Here is a 15,697-nt window from a genome sequence, read left to right on the forward strand (position 1 = left end):
TGGAGTTAAACCACTTAAGAAGAAGAAACAATTTATGAAGGAAATATTCAAGCTGGCTTTCTTTTTTAATATTTTTGGGAGGAGACCATGAAAATCTGTACATTGACTACATATTTTCAACCTTACATTTTGCTGTACTTTAACTCCTTATACTGGTCATCCCAACTGATCACAGTCCCAGGTTTCTAAGCTTGTTTTTACTCCATTTAAAATACTTCAAAATCTATTTTGGGGCAGTAAATAATCTTGCTATCATGGAAAGCGAAATCAGAACAATCAGATTACTCATTTGGGGAGGTATTACTCAGTGCAAGAAAGCGTGGGAGAACCAAGCTCCAAAAATGAAACTCACTGGGACGAGATACATAAAAGTGCATAAATTCTGTATGTAAACTACTTGGTTGAAAATTGAATCATTTCTTTAGGCTCAGGAATCAATATTCTGCAAAATGCTGCACTCTACAGCACATCCCACCAAAACACCTAAGGATATGAGTAAGTTTGATCATATCAGTAGTTCTAGCAGAGTAAACAGGATGTAAGAGTGGACATACTCAGGCCACATAGCCTTGTACCAGTTCCTCATTTCTGCCAGCAGCAATCAATGCTCAGAACAGAAGAAGGCAGCAGATCTTAGAGTGCTGAAGAGTTTCAACAGTACTATAAACTCCTAAGTGTAACCAAAAGCACCACACCTCAATACACAGCCTTGCAGTCCTCAAAAAATCATGAAATCCTTGTGCTTTTGGTAGACTCTGAAGAGAACAGATGTGCCCCATGTGTGACCTGGAAGTTGCCAAGCTTCTTGTTCCCTTGTTTCTCTGCACTGCAGGGTCCCCAGGGCCACTAAAGCCTCATGAGCAGCAGTAGCAGCTCTGGATCTCTGGCACAAGGGGGTCTGTGCTGCCCCTGCTCTTGCAGCCCAACAAGGTTTGCCTTTCCCCAGGTGAGGACACCTGCATTCCTCTCATCCTCTGCTGCTCGTCTCATCAAAAAAGCCAGTGAGGTTGGTCAGATGTAATAGGTCATTGATAAACCTGTGTGCCTGTTTCCAATTGTGTTCTCACCCTTCTCGTGCCTGGATGTAGAGCCAGACACAGCTTTTGTGAGGATTCACACTACAATCTTCCTGTGGACTGAGGTCAGACTGATCAGCCCATCATCCCCCAAATTGTTCTCCTCAAAGATTGGCACAATTCTCACCTTCTCTCCACCACCACCAGGACCATCCCTCAGGTGCCACTGCCAGTCAGCACCCCACTACACATTTCCTTGTCCAGACTTACAGTCCTGCTCTTGGCATGGGCATCACTGTACTCCTTCATGTCTTTATGAGAAGGAACTTGAGTAGGATATGTTAATTAAATGCAAAAAAAAATTGTGTAATAGGAATGTTCAGTTTGGGTTTTTTTTGGTGGGGGTTGTTTTTTGTTGTTGGGCTTTTAAGAAAAAAGCGGCATAACTTACATGTTGGCATATAAACAACCTTATTTGTCATACTGCTACGTTAGAATTCAAAGGAAAAAATAATGTGATCAATTTATGCTTTTGCATTTGATTTACGTTGTGCTCTTTTCTGCAGGCAGCAAAATGGTCTGTTCTGAATTTCAGGCCATATTTTATGGATGGTACAAAATATTTGGGATTAAAAAACCCAAAAATCTGTTTTGGGAACATTTGGTTTTGTCCTACAGATTTATGAGGGGAGTATTTTTAAACACACTTCCTCCCCAAATCTGCAGTCCAATTATTACAGTACCAATCGAGCTTTGAGGACTTGAGGAAAAAACCCCAAGAATTTGGGTAACAATAGACACAAAACCAACATCGCGCTGCCACCCTGTGGCTTGGAGATGAAACTTCGGCTGCGAAGGTTGGAGGAGGGATTATGCTTTATTTTAAGCCTCTAATCAGATTAAAGAGCACTTCTGCACAAGGAGCCGCTGGCAGCTGTTGAAATTCAGTGCAAGTTTAAGAGAAATCATACAGAACAGATCAGGACAGTACCTGGTGACACCATGGGGGTTCTGACATGGCTGTGTAGGTTATCAAGGGGACACCTGCCCTCAAAACCTACAACTGTGTCTTTGTCAGGGAAAGAAGAAACAGAAAAACATCTGCATCTTAAAGAACAAATGAGAAGTGGATCGTGATTTAAACTATTACACTTGAGTAAAACAATGTAAGAAAATACAATTAAATAAATCCTAAAATTTTAAGTAAATCTTATAACCACAAAATGTTCAAGCAATTATAAGCTCTGCAAGAGATAAGTAACCTAACATCTATCACAAGGTTTTAATGCAAATCACAACCATGAGAAATAAAAACTTGTAATAAAAATGTAAGACATAATATTTTGATTCCAGCTGAGTTTTTCCCCAGAGGAAGAAAATAAAATAGCAAAAACCCGGAATACACACCACCAGCAAATACTAAAGCTTGCATTACAATTGTAGCAGTTCAAAATGCAATCGACTGCAAAAGGTATGGTATTTTGTTATCTATCAATATAAAATATCTATATGAAAAAAAGAAGTTATATGTGTGTGTGTTAGCTATTAAAATATACAAAGTGTGTGATCACTTTCACACTATTGCAATTATAATAATGTAAAATAAAAAGTAATTTAGAATAATTTTCTTCCAATTTTCTATCCACAAGAAGTATTTGTCTTTAAATTACATAGCTCCTACTTATTTTTTAAAGAATCATTAACATTTTCTGAGGCCTCTTGGCTACTTTTAATAGGTTAACCAATTTGCCTTACTAAAAACAATGTTCAAAGCTTTGCTACCTTCCCTTCTCAGTAATGAAAAGCCCCAAAGAAAGTGGAGGAAAGAGCACTGGGCAACTCAACACGGGGTAGAGGTGGTGTTTCTCAGCCTTACCTGTCCTTATTTAAAAGCCTGCTGGGAGAAAGATGCTCTCTGGGAAGAGCCCCCCAGCACCCCTCTCCTTTTCCAAGCTGCCACACCCAAGGTTGTGCTGCAAAGTTGGGCTCTGGAGTCCCTGTGCTGCTGCAGCAGTTTTGCTCTGCACGTAGCTGAGTGCTGCTGTTGGGTTGGTTGAGGTTTTCCTCCCTCTGCTTGGACAACTCCACACATTCCTGCAGTAGGCTGGGATCTCAGCTTAGCCTGACAATTGATAGTAAATCACTGCAAGGAACAGAGGACAAAGCTTGACAGACACGGAACAAACTGTGGAGATACTCTGTCACACTCTATCTCAACTGGAGCTTCTCCAAGCACAGAGGGCTTCATGTCCAGGTCGTCAGCACGCCTGGAATCCAGATGAAAGGTAAAGGCAGGACAAACAGCTTTTAGTTGCAGGATTTGCCATGATGAAACAGTATTACACCTAACCAAAAGTTACAATGCAGCAGTAGATGCAAGTTTGTACACATACTCCATCCGTGGGAGCTTAATGACAGGTAAGTTTTGCTGGGATTCAAGTTTTTAATCCAGTTTGATCCTGTCAAAACCCAAGGCCATCACACGAAGACTAGTAGGGAGCATGGTGAAAGAGAAGTATTTATTCCTTGCACAGTGCTGGCATTTGCTGCTGTCTAATCAATCCACCCAGAGGCCAGTTGGGTGTTTTGAAAAGAACCAGGCCTAACAAAACTGGGGACAAAGATACTGTTTCCATTTCTACTTCTTGGCTGCACCCCTTCAAAGAAAGATTCAGAAGATTTAAGCCCTTTGCAGACACTTCTGAGTGTCACAGCTGATGGCAGCAAACATAGCACAGAAGCGAAGCATAAAAGTCTTACCCATATTCATAAGGAAAAAAAGGACATTGTCTTTCACTCTCACCTGCATAATTTGGGGTTTATGCCCTGTCCTGAGGTAAAATACAACTGCACCTAGTTATCACCTGTTCAGAAAGGAATACCAAAAAAAGTCTATGAATTGGCTACAGGTCAGGGCCCAAATCTGTAGGACACTAAAACAAAAGGAGGAGAAGAGGATGAGGTGCTGGTTATATTAAACAAAAGACACATGATTCACAGAATGGAGAGCTAACATTTATTTATTTTTATTTTTCATGTTGTCTGGATCACCTGTAGAATGGCTCACTTTCCTATTGGAAAAAAAGCAAGACTTCTGGCCTGAACTGCAAAATATTTGGGAATTACTATGTGCACAGGACAAATGCTACTGAAGGAGACTACTCAAGTGTATTTGTTCTTTCCACTGAGCTTTTTACAATGTTGTGGGTTTGTTCTAACACACTGTGGAGATACTGGAGACTACTGCAGACATTTACCACTTTAGACTGTCCTTAAATATCTGGTGTCTTTGAAACCACACATTTCTAGAATTTACTCACATATTAGTCTTAAAAGAAATTGTTTTATCCTGATCAGATCTGCTGACTTCTTTTTAGACATAAAGATCTGCTCTTTAAGACATATGTCACCAGTAATGATATACAGGCCTCAGAAGTTTCTCATCCATCTGTAAAATCATTACTGCAGGATATTTTTACCCACCAATATGCTGGCTCCTCAGGGGATCTCCTTCCCTTGGAACGGCAGGCAAACTTTGATTTTTGACACTTTGCACTGAGCAGGAGGGGAAGAACATAAAATAACAACAAAAAAGGAGAGTATTAAACCCAATTTTCTGCTCAGTTAATAAACCAGACAATTTCTCTGGCTCTCCTTTACAGTCCTAGGGGTACCCTATGTGTTGTATTGCAACTCTATTACAGCTCAACAATCAGTGGCAACAGACAAGCCCTTGTGAGTAGGAGTTAATTAGGCAAAGAGAAAAATCTTTGTACCTCTCACCCAAAGATTTTTCCCTTCACACAGGTTTGTTTTTTTTCTGTAGGCATTATAAAGATTTACAAACAGTCCCCAGTCTTACCTCCCATTGTTTATCTGAGAAATGCAGGACTAGAAAAAAAACTTTCCTGAATAATATTTGAGTCTTTTGGTAGACACAGGCAGTTTTCTCACCTTCTGAAGCCAGAGAAACAGATGTGGTAACCACTAAACCCCATTTCTTATATGTATGAAGCACCACCCCATGCAAGAGTTGGCCACACTGTTCTGTGCTCCTCCTGCCCTGCTCCTTCTAGCCTCTAACCTTCTTCCAGCCCTCCTGCTTTTCTTCTCCCAGCTCTTCATGCTGCATTGGGTATCTATCCTAATGCACAACCATCCTTCAAGCAGCTAGAGGATAACAAATAAGAACATTAAGCCATGAAATCCGTGTCATTGTTTACAGAGGACAGCTTTCTATGAAATACAGCACTGACTAAATGAACCAAAAACCCATTTCTATCAGCTAGTTTGAAACACAAATCATTTGTAAACAACATGTCTCATCTCTCCCAGAGCCTAGAAGCAAAACATTGTTTTCAGTCTCTTACCCTCAGGAGAGAGTAAGAAAAAGCAGACACATACTTAAAGGTTTCATTTTGAAAAAATATGCTTGACTGAAAAACACGTTTGTTCACTGCTTAAAGCTTCAAATGAAACAAAGACAAGTTTTAAAACTCTTTCCTAAAACTAACATCTAAATGCAGTAAGCCACAGGTTCTTCCCATCCATAAAACTCAGCTTTGTGGTTTAAAATGATTGCCACAGGAGCAACATTTTTATCTGCTCTGTGATACCTGACAGCTGGGAACTGCACCAGAGATCTGCCACCATCCTGACTTCATCTATTAGAACTTTGAAAAGATAGATAATGCTGTAGAATTCCTGCACACCCTGACTAATTCTTTCACTACTCACCTGACTTGAGACTTTGTTACACGGACGAAGATAAGAGACATTTCTTAGTTGCTCAAAATGAAGACTGGAGTAAGAACCAGTGAAGTCTTCCACTTTAACTGGCTCCAAAACACGCAGAACAGGAAAACTAACCAGATCCATCAGCACATCTAGGCTGGCACAGATGGTCAGTCCAGGCTGGCACAGATGGTTGAGGGCGAAGTGACACCCCCCAGGAAACACTAAAGGGCACTAATGCTTTTAAAGTGTCTGCATGGTTATACAAAGTGCTACAGAGGCTAGAAAGGATGTCATCCTGCACCTCACTGTGGCTTATACACCCAAAGCCATGCCAGTGCAGCTATGAAGAACTGCTGCTCTTCAGCAACAGCCACCCCCACCCTTTGCTAGAGCATTTACCACTCTCTTTGGGTAGCTGCAGTATTCCGACATGCAAAAACCCAGAATGCCTCCAACAGAATGTCAAATAAAGGTGTCCCCACGAGGGAGAAGTCAGGCTCTCAATTTGCACTGCAAGGGCCTTTCCATCTCTTCAAACAGAAATGGCTAAAGTGGAGCAAAACAGGTAAAACAAGGTTACTCCACCCAAAACATACTAATCACAGTTGAGAAGACTGGGAAGCATGAGAGGCAGGCTTTGCTTCAGGAATTCAAGGCAAAGAATTTGAGAAACAGACCATTAGCTGTGCCACAAGGATTTCATTTTTTGTGTGTGTCAAATCTATTCCTTTTATCCTACAGCCTGAAATCAGCCACTCAAATCAGCATTTTCCTGAGGCAAAGGCCACCATAGTTTTCTCTTAGGCATAGTTGGTTTGCCAGATGAAAAGTCTTTTTTTTATGAAACATAGCAAAATCAGTAAAAGAAAACTACTTAGAGAGGCTGTTCAGTAGCACTTTACTTCACTCCTACAGCACAAACAATACTAAGCCTTTGCAGTGATTTGAAAGGAAAATGAGGAGTGAGCTGGTTTATGGAGAGGTACCCCTGAGCGTCGACCATTTTCAGACCACTTTGTGAGCTATTTCTGAGTGGGTATTCAGGACAACATAAAGTTTATGGTACAGATGATCAACTCATTCAGGTAAGTTGCTTTCCAAGAAAGACCTTTCAGTGGAGGTACTGGAACATTAACTATTGAGAAAAGCTTTTCTACTCCAACCCTGGTGTGCTATTGCTCTTTCTATCAAAGTTACCATAGAAAGATTAAAACCATTCAAGCTGTCAGTAAGCACAAATTGTGATAGCTTAAAAAAAACTTAACCAGAATTAGCACATTGTTTTATTTGGAAAAGCCTTCATGCCTGGCTGGTTTTCCTAGTTAGCTCACAAAGAAAATGTTGTGTGTGTCCAGAATGGATTCACACTCACCTGAAAGCACAGAAGGAGCAACTGATTTCTATTCTGATCCCACAAAAGTGTGTCCTAACATGACCAACATGTGGAGAGAATATTCTGAATCCTGTATCACATCAGGAACACCAGGTAAGAGCATAGAGTGGTCCCTTCCAGACAGGCATATCACAGCTAGGGAAAAGGAGAAAGCTGACTCAAAATAATCTAAAAAGCTTTAAAATATAAATGTTTATTTAGCTACAATATTTAAAAGTCCAGTATAAAGATATAAAACATAGAAATTCCATAACTAATTCACATGCTAAAAGGATTAGCTGTAAGGAGAAGACTTCATGAAATTCATGGACGTTTTAGCCACAAGGGTTATTTCATCAAGTTTCAGACTTGAAATATTGAACAACCATTGCAGAGAACTTGCTCTCCCACAACACCATAACTAGGGGGAAAAAAAAAACAAAAGCAGAAGAAACAAAGTCAGTGTGCCTACTGTTTCTGGAACATAACAATGGCATACTCTTCCATTATCAACTGCAACCATGGGACTCCCACACAGCACACTCAGCATTTGTGTCACAGAATTGTTAACTATGAGGGCAAAAAATTAAGATTATTCCTAGGGAGTGCATGCATTCAGCACTGACCAGCATGCTATACTGCAGGTGGGAAAGCAGGAGAAATTTTTATCTCCTACAGCATTTAAATACGAAGTTAAACTAGACTTGCACTAAGGTTGATAAGACTGCTTCAAACAGGCATCTTGGTTCACATGTTTCAGACAGTTTCACTGCTGCTAAAGCATGGGAAGAGTTTAAGTTCTTTACATGCATGAGCTAGATATCTGCTGCATCCAGCTTTTAGGGTACGTGCAATTAAAATAAGCTTCAAAACTCGAAAAGCACTTACTCAACAGTGGAGCACAAGGAGCAGGTAACCGTGTTACAGCAGCTGCAGAGCCTGCTGCAGCTCTGGCAGACGAACCGGTCACACTGCGCACACGCGTCCTTCACATCGGCCGTCCTCACACACGACGAGCAGGCTCTGGACGCTCCCACGGGCGGAACTGCTCGGCAAAGACACGGCAAAGAATGGATGAGCTTTACAGCAAGGCAGAGAAAGCAGCTGGGAGTCCCAGGAGCTGCGGAGCGCGGCGCGTCCGCGCACAGCTACAGGCGGCAGCACTTCGCAGGACGCTCGGGCAGGCAAGGGGACAGGGAGCAGCGCCTCTTGGAACTTTCTTGGTTCTTTCTCTGCTCAGCAGCAAGAGGCTAAGGGATTTTAAAGCAGAACATACACGCGGCAGTTCGGAAATCCGTCAGCTCAAATCTAACACTTCCTTTAAGTAAAGTCAATAAAGAAGAACTACACAGCACACAACTACTCATGGTAGTACAGACCGCCTTGTGAGGGAAAGCCAAGGGGAAGCACTGGTCTCTGTGGTGACCAGGGACAGGAACCGAGGGAATGGCCTGAAGTTGTGTCAGGGGAGGTTTAGGTTGGATATTAGGAAAAGGTTTTTCACCCGGACGGTAGTCGGGCACTGCAACAGGATCCCCAGGGAAGTGCTCACGGCCCCAACCCTGCCAGAGCTTAAGAATCATTCCGACAGCGCTCTCAGGCTCATGGTGGAAACGTCGTGGGTGTCCTGGGCGGGACAGGAGTTACCCTTCCATGGGTCCCTTCCAGCTCGGGGTTTGCGCGGTTCCGTGACACACCTCGGACACTCACCCCTGTCCGCGGGCCGCCGCTGCAGTTTCCCGTCGTGGCCGATGAGGAGCTGCCCGCTCCAGCCGGGCCCCTCGCCCTGCGCCTCCCCGGCCGGCCCCGGCTCTGCCGGGCGGGCAGCGGCCGCCGCGCCCTCCATGTACGCCTGGGCACCCCTGAAGAGCAGCCGCCGGGTCCTCTCTGCGGCGGGAGAGGAGAGCAGAGTGAGGGGCGGGCTCCCCACGGCCGCGGGCCCGCGGCCACATCCCCCGGCGGGGCGGCCGGCCCGGCGCTCCCCCCTCCGCCCCCCGCTCACCGAACACCTCCCGCCGGTAGTCCTCGCCCCGCACGCCGCGGCTCAGCTCCCGCAGCCCCACGCGGGTCTTCAGCTGGAGCGGGGCCGCGTCCCCGAAGGGGCAAGAGCGCTTCGGCATGGCCGGGCCGCCCCGCCCCGCGCCGCGTCACGGTCGCGCCACCGCCTCCCTCACATCCCGGCCCGGGCGCTCGGGAACGGCGGCCTCTCCGCTCTTTCCGCAGGGAAGCGAAAGCTTCCTATGCAGAGGAAAATTTCTCTTCCCGCCCCGTCCCGAGCGCCGGGCGGGGTTGGCAGAGGCGCCGGCCCGGCCCCCGCCGCCCCGCCCGATGCCACCGCCCTGCAGGCGTCACCTCCGTGCGCCCGGAGCGGCGAGCGTGGAGCCGGCGGGGCAAGGCGAAACCAGCTCTGGGACTCGGGTTTGTCAATAAACCCGGAATCACGGAATCTGCTGAGTTGGAAAGGATCCACGAGGATCATGGAGTCCAACTCTTAGCCCTGCACAGGACACTCCAAAACTCGCACCATGTGCCTGAGAGCATTGTCCAAACACTCCTCGAACTCTGTCAGGGTTGGGGCTGTGACCGCTTCCCTGGGAAGGCTGTTCCGGAGCCCGACCACCCTCTGGGTGAAGAACCTTTTCCTAAACCTCCCCTGACACAGCTTCTGCCCATTCCCTCACGTCCTGTCGCTGGTCCCCACAGAGAAGAGATGAGCGTCTGCCCCTCATGAGGAAGTTGGAGCTGCAGAGCTTTCCCCTCAGTCTCCTCCAGGCTATCAGACCAAGTGACCACAACTACTCCCCATATGTCTTCCCCACCAGACCCTTCACCAGCCTCGTGGCCCTCCTTTGGAAGCTGTCTCAGAGCTTTATGTCTTTCTTATTTTGTGGCACCCAAAACTGCTCCAAGCACAGGTGAGGCTGCCCCAGAGCAGAGCAGAGCGGGACAATCCCCTCCCTTGCCCAGCTGGCGATGCTGTGCCTGATGCACCCCAGGACACCACTGACCCTCCTGGCTGCCAGGGCACTGCTGACTCATGTTCAACTTGCCATCGACCAGGAACCCCAGGTCCCTTTCCCAGCTCCCCTGTCTGTCTCTACATCCAGGTTTGCCCTGTTCCAGGTGCAGAAAGCGGCACTTTTCAAACTTCATACAGTCGGTGATTGCCCAACCCTCTAATTTGTCGCGGTCTCTCTGCAAGGCCTCTGCCTTCCAGAGAAGGAACAGCTCCTCTCAATTTTGTTTTATCTGTAGACTTACTTAGCATCCTTTCCAGTCCTGCATCCAAGTCATTCATGAACCCTCTTTTCCCTTCCTGCAGGGCCCTGCATTATGCTGGGCTCACAGAGCTCTTTGTGCAGCCTAAACCCCCTGCCTAGGTTTGGGCTGTCTGAATGCTCTGGAACCAAAAGAAATGTGCACAGGCACAAGAATTCACTTTTTAAAACCACTGAAGAGGCTGGAGAACCCCTGTCTGGCCAGGGGGCTCTGGTGGGCTCCTCAGCACCAGCCAACATCAGGAGTGGGTTCACCACTTGCGGGCATATTAGCTTTTGGAGACTGACAGCTTCAGCTAAATCTGGAGTTCCCCGACGCCTTCTGCTGTAAAAGGGAATTACTGCAATTAATTTGGTATTTACAGGTGGGCTCTATAGCAGCCCAGGTGTGGTTTCGTGGGTTAAAAGCCTCAGATCCATTCCAAGCGGCAGCCAGTCTGGTTACTATGTATATTTTGAAAATACATTGTTTTCCTCAGGGCAAACAAGTTTAAAACTGGTGTTGCAGTTCAGGTGCTGTTTTGTGTCACTTGAAGGAGATGATCTGTCAAGAGAGTTTTATTTCTTCCAGAGAGGTCCCTGCATTCAAAACTTTCTCTGTATGTACTGTGGGATTCTGGACAGAATCACAACCAAGTACAGGAGTGATTATTCCATGAATGAACTTACAGTCTGCTGAGAGTGAAGGACTTACTCATGGTTTCTTTGTTTTGTTCTGGTCAAAAACAAGTTATCAAGTAAAGATGTACATTTCTTCCTGAAAGAAATAAAGAAACAAACAAAGAAACAAAGAAAACCTCTAAACACCAAAAACCAAACAATAACAATCTCCCCAAAAAGTAGTGACAGAATCAGCATTTTTTCAAAGCCTTTCTTTCATTTAAAAACTCATTAAAACTTCAATGTACAATTTCAATACTAGCACAAGATTTAGAATGGCAATAATTTATATAAAAATACAATTATGCAAGATATACAACATAGATCACTGTGTTGAAAATGGGCCACAATACCTAATGGACTAACTTTGTCTGGTTTCATTGCTCAAGTTCTTCCAAAACTATTGAGGCACCAAGAGCAGTAGTACTGAGCACAGTGTCTAACTATGGCTGTAGAATCACAGGATATCCTGAGCTGGAAGGGACCCACAAGGATCATCAATCTCTTCATCCTGCCCAGGACAGCCCTAAAAATCACACCAGTGCCTGAGAGGATCGTCCAAACACCAAAATGATGAGAGTGAGTTGCTGAACTGCTAATAGTTTGCAGGTGCAACCACTCTGATTTCATAGAGGTTAATGTGATTTTTTTTTTTTTTTCTGTAGAGCTGATCAGCCCAGTCTTCTGCTCTGTGGAGTGGAAGCCATGGTTGTAACTCGCAGCGATTCCCAAAAATCCCTTCTGAGCTCCAAAATCTTACTCCTGCCACTGTTCTTTTATCTGTAAGGATTTCTGCTTTGGCTTTTTCTGCACATACTTGCAAATGCATGCTTAAGGATGTTCAGCAGAGTTTTCCAACTGCGTATTGAAAGCTCGTGGCCTTTTCTTTCTGTCTAAGGAAGCTACTTTGTGCATATTCATTAGCTATACACTCTGATGTTCCTGAAGTTCTCTGGGGAACGTTGGTTAATCAGAATGTAATTCCAGTTGGAAAGAGCCCTGTAAGGATAAAGGACAGTGGATCACACACATTTCATTAACGTGGCATGGGATAAACGTGGATAAAAGTTGTCTGAGAACTGGATGAAATATGAAGAAACAACTAAAAGCACTATTCCACTTGTGGGGAAGGAGTGCTCTGAAACACTGATCTCAAATACAAAGTAGATTTGAAAGGGAGCAGCTCAGGCTGCTGGTGCTGTCACTGAAGAGTAAATTTAAGGGCACTTTCACAGAATCACAGAATATTCTGAGTTGGAGGGGAATCATAATGATCACCAAGTCCAACTTTCCCTGAGGTCTGATTACATTTGACACATTGCCACCACTACCCCACTGCAGGAATGTTCTGTTGCCGCTCTCTGAGTCAGCCTCAGGTGGTGACATCTCTTAATTGCTTTGCAAGACTCACCTTCACCAACACCTGCTACTTTGCAAGCTATGAAGGCAAAATAATTCTTTCTGCTCTGTACCAGTAGGCCTGAGCACCCTGCAGGGAGGGAATTGGTTCACCTGCCTGTCTTCTGAATTGTTACCCAGCATAATGGTGCTGAGTGTTTTATTAGTTTCAGAGCAGTGAGCCTGGAGGAGGATCCACTGGTGATTTAGAAGTAGCAGAAAGACCTGACCTGGCAAAGCTTGTTGGCGCTGAGCTTTCCTGAAAATAAGTGCTGGTGATTTTTCAGGTTGCTTAATGAGATTCTGAATGTGAAAAAGCAGCCCAAATACATCCCAGATCAGTGAAGGTAACTGTGAAATACCACGATTTTGGTTTATCCTTGAAAACCTTTTTGTAAAAAAAAACAAAACCCAGAGAATAAAAATTACAGTATTTTTCTTGCTACTTTGCTTCTCCTGTGCCTGTGTGAATATTACAGACAAATTGCCTGGTTGATAGCTTGGTCAGCTACAGCAAAAAGAAAAATGGTATTTCATATATATTCAGTAGTTTCCATTTCCAGTAAGCAAATTTAAGGAGCAAAATGGACTGTTGCTGTTAAGCCTGTCTTTCCTGTATTCTATTTCTACCAGTGGTTCAAGAAATTCAGGGCAGACACAGAAGAACTCTGGGTGCCCCCTATGTCTGATTTTATGAAAAACAATGAATAACCATTCCATACTGACTCTCTGATTAACATCCATGACTACAAAGTTGTCTCCACTTTTTATTCAAGCTGAAATACTTTTTGCACATTGAAGCACTCCTTTGCAGCATGTCCTGATCCACATCACCTGTGCCACATCCCAGTTCATGGCCTGGAAAACTGTGGGAAGTGAGGGAACCCTGGGTGCCCCAGAGCTCTGCACAGGCACCTCTCTGATACCTCGCTGCTTGTGTCCCTTCTTTAGAGTACTTAGAAATATACTGAATGGGCAGAAGCTTCCTCTGTTTTACCAATATCCTGTCCTTGGGATCATGCTGAGCCCTTTGTAACAATTGCCATTGCATTCCTTTTGCGCTGAGACCAGTTTAATTAAGTATATCACATTCTGACCTGAAGTACTACAGACTCTGCCCACAAAACATGTAGATTTAGATTTTTACACTCTAACGAGCAATTACAGGTTTAAAGACTTTTTTTTGTTTCTGATCCATCTGATTCATCTGTGAGACAATCATAATAAATGTTTACCTGTCAGTCAATGCTTTCAACTACTCCAAAACATAATTAGAAATAAACAGGCAGATAAAAATCAAAGTGTAAGTCACAGACATTGCAATTCAATACTGAAAGCTTTCTTAAAAGGGAAAGAACTTACAAGCTTGGGACATGGCAAATTGAAGAAAATTCTGCCTTCTGTTTTAGACAGGGTCAGGAAAAATACCAGGATGGATGAATTTGGCTTTGTAAATCTAAATATTTATCAGTCTTACTTCTTTCCCTCTATGCCATGTTTTGCAGGAAACTTACAGTAACAAATCAAAGTGCTCCATTTCAGAAACAGGTGGCAGATAAATAGCAATCCAGACTTCCAAAATATTTTACTTTCCCTTCAAGTTCATTTATACCAAAGCCCTCCTCTCCATGGGTTCATTGTAAAAATTCCCCATTTGTTCTATTCTTTCATTACTAGGCCATTTAGAAAGATATCTAAGCACATCACATAGAGGTGGTACACTGCCTCCTACACCTCTTTAAATATGGAGTTTCCTTAATTGAATTGATACCAAATGAGTGGATATTGGCCAACTTGCTAGTTCTTCTCTAATGTTTTCATGCTAAAACAGTTAAAGGAATATTCTGGAAATTGTTTCAAGTGGAAAGTATATTATAATAGCTCATGTAGTTGGTCATGTGCCAGCATGCAGCCTGTGTTATATGGGATGGACTATCAGGATGGGCACACATCCCCTGTTAGGCCTGGGGTAAAGCACCACGCCCCATGTGCTCAGTCCCACTGCACTGTCCTTTCTCTGCTCTGCAATATGGATCTGAAGATAAAAAAACCCTCTTTGCATAAACCTGCTTTCACTGGAAGGGCTTGGGGCTGTTTTCTTTTTTCTATGTCCTTTTCTTAGTACGTCAGCCTTAACAGACAACGTGTTTACAGCTGGGCTCAGAGGGCTACACCTGGTTCAAACACTATCTGTTCACAAGGGCCTGTTGGTTTATGAGGACTTGCTAGCACAGAGTTAGTGCCCACATCTTGATGAGTTGATTTGCACATCCAAAAAATATTTGATAAGCCAGTGATGTGCAGGATTAAGGGCTGGCTCTTGAGACATGCTGCTGTTAAGCCAAGGCTCTGCCATCCTGGCACCCCAGCTAGTGCTTGCTCTTAAATTAGCGCAGCGTGGTTGAGTTTCAGAGGGTGTTTCTGTTCTGCCAGCCCTGAGATACACCAGTGCTGCTCAGCAGATCAGAACACCCGAGGATCTCACTCACTAGAGGGCACCCTTAAAACTATAAATTATTTTTGCTGTTACAAAGATGTTATTGTTGTGCTGATGGGGTTTACAAAAGAGCAGCTTTCCCCAGGTTTTTTTCATGGTTGCTGTTGTTCCTGGCCCTTCCATAGTGTGCTTTCATTTCTGTAACACAGTTTCCTTTCAGTTTGCTTCTTTCCAGATTATTTAAACCTGTAGTGAAAAAAGGACTATGAGCTCTGACAGTGAGAACTGCTATTGCTGGCCTAACGTGGTGACAAGTGTATTGTTTTCTTTCTCTGCAGGCAACGATGTTTTTGATTTAATACTAGGTGGTTGTCCTAAGAATTCTTTAAATTTTTGTCCAAGCAGTGCTATCCATTATTCAGTGTGGATTTCTGTGGGAGAGGCTCTGAGAGGTAGCTTTCACTATCCCCACACAGTACAAGCATCCTCTCCCACACATGGCTTGGGAAGGGCTGGGCAAAACCTTCCTCACTCCATGTTGCAGCTGCATCCAGCCCTGCTCTTATTATCTTGTTGTGGAAGTGAATCCTTGCTTTGAGACAGCTTTATATGTTGTTCCTTTCAACATTCCCCATGTCTCCTCTCTCCATTCCCCAGAGCATCCGTTCAGATGGAATAACTCAGGGTCCATCTGCTCAGCTCAAAGGGACTGTCAGTGCAGGCTGGCCAAGAACCCAACTCTGCACTCACCATGTCTAACAAACCATCCCCAGCAGCAGCCCACAAAATGTGTTTATTT

General features: G+C 44.3%; 1 protein-coding gene across 3 annotated transcripts; it reads right to left on the bottom strand.

Annotated features, from left to right (window-relative positions):
• Nucleotides 1–4,018: 4,018 nt before the first annotated feature.
• SIVA1 (SIVA1 apoptosis inducing factor) lies at nucleotides 4,019–9,443 on the bottom strand. Of its 3 annotated transcripts, XR_007204087.1 has the most exons (5): nucleotides 9,128–9,443; nucleotides 8,836–9,012; nucleotides 8,014–8,170; nucleotides 4,500–7,281; nucleotides 4,019–4,120 (listed from the first exon to the last, which is right to left on the bottom strand). XR_007204087.1 is itself a non-coding variant. In XM_048305728.1 (4 exons), exons 1-4 carry the CDS (start codon nucleotides 9,243–9,245, stop codon nucleotides 7,227–7,229), a joined length of 507 nt encoding a protein of 168 aa, XP_048161685.1. In that variant the 5' UTR covers nucleotides 9,246–9,443; the 3' UTR covers nucleotides 4,019–7,226. The 3 variants fall into 3 exon arrangements, 2 of the variants coding, with proteins under 2 accessions (XP_048161685.1, XP_048161684.1); XM_048305728.1 differs by having other exon boundaries at nucleotides 4,019–7,281; XM_048305727.1 differs by lacking the exons at nucleotides 4,019–4,120; nucleotides 4,500–7,281 and adding an exon at nucleotides 7,311–7,546.
• Nucleotides 9,444–15,697: the final 6,254 nt, after the last annotated feature.

Source organism: Corvus hawaiiensis, chromosome 6 (assembly GCF_020740725.1).
Source record: "Corvus hawaiiensis isolate bCorHaw1 chromosome 6, bCorHaw1.pri.cur, whole genome shotgun sequence".
Taxonomy (NCBI): domain Eukaryota; kingdom Metazoa; phylum Chordata; class Aves; order Passeriformes; family Corvidae; genus Corvus; species Corvus hawaiiensis.

Bases quoted from the DNA above. Each gene is read 5' to 3' on its own strand.
- SIVA1 (XM_048305727.1), bottom strand. From the start codon at position 9,245: ATGCCGAAGCGCTCTTGCCCCTTCGGGGACGCGGCCCCGCTCCAGCTG. The intron at 9,013-9,127 runs GTGAGCGGGGGG...CTCCCGCCGCAG, and splicing joins CTACCGGCGGGAGGTGTTCG to AGAGGACCCGGCGGCTGCTC. The intron at 7,547-8,013 runs GTAAGTGCTTTT...TTTTCCCCCTAG, and splicing joins TCCTTGTGCTCCACTGTTGA to TTATGGTGTTGTGGGAGAGC.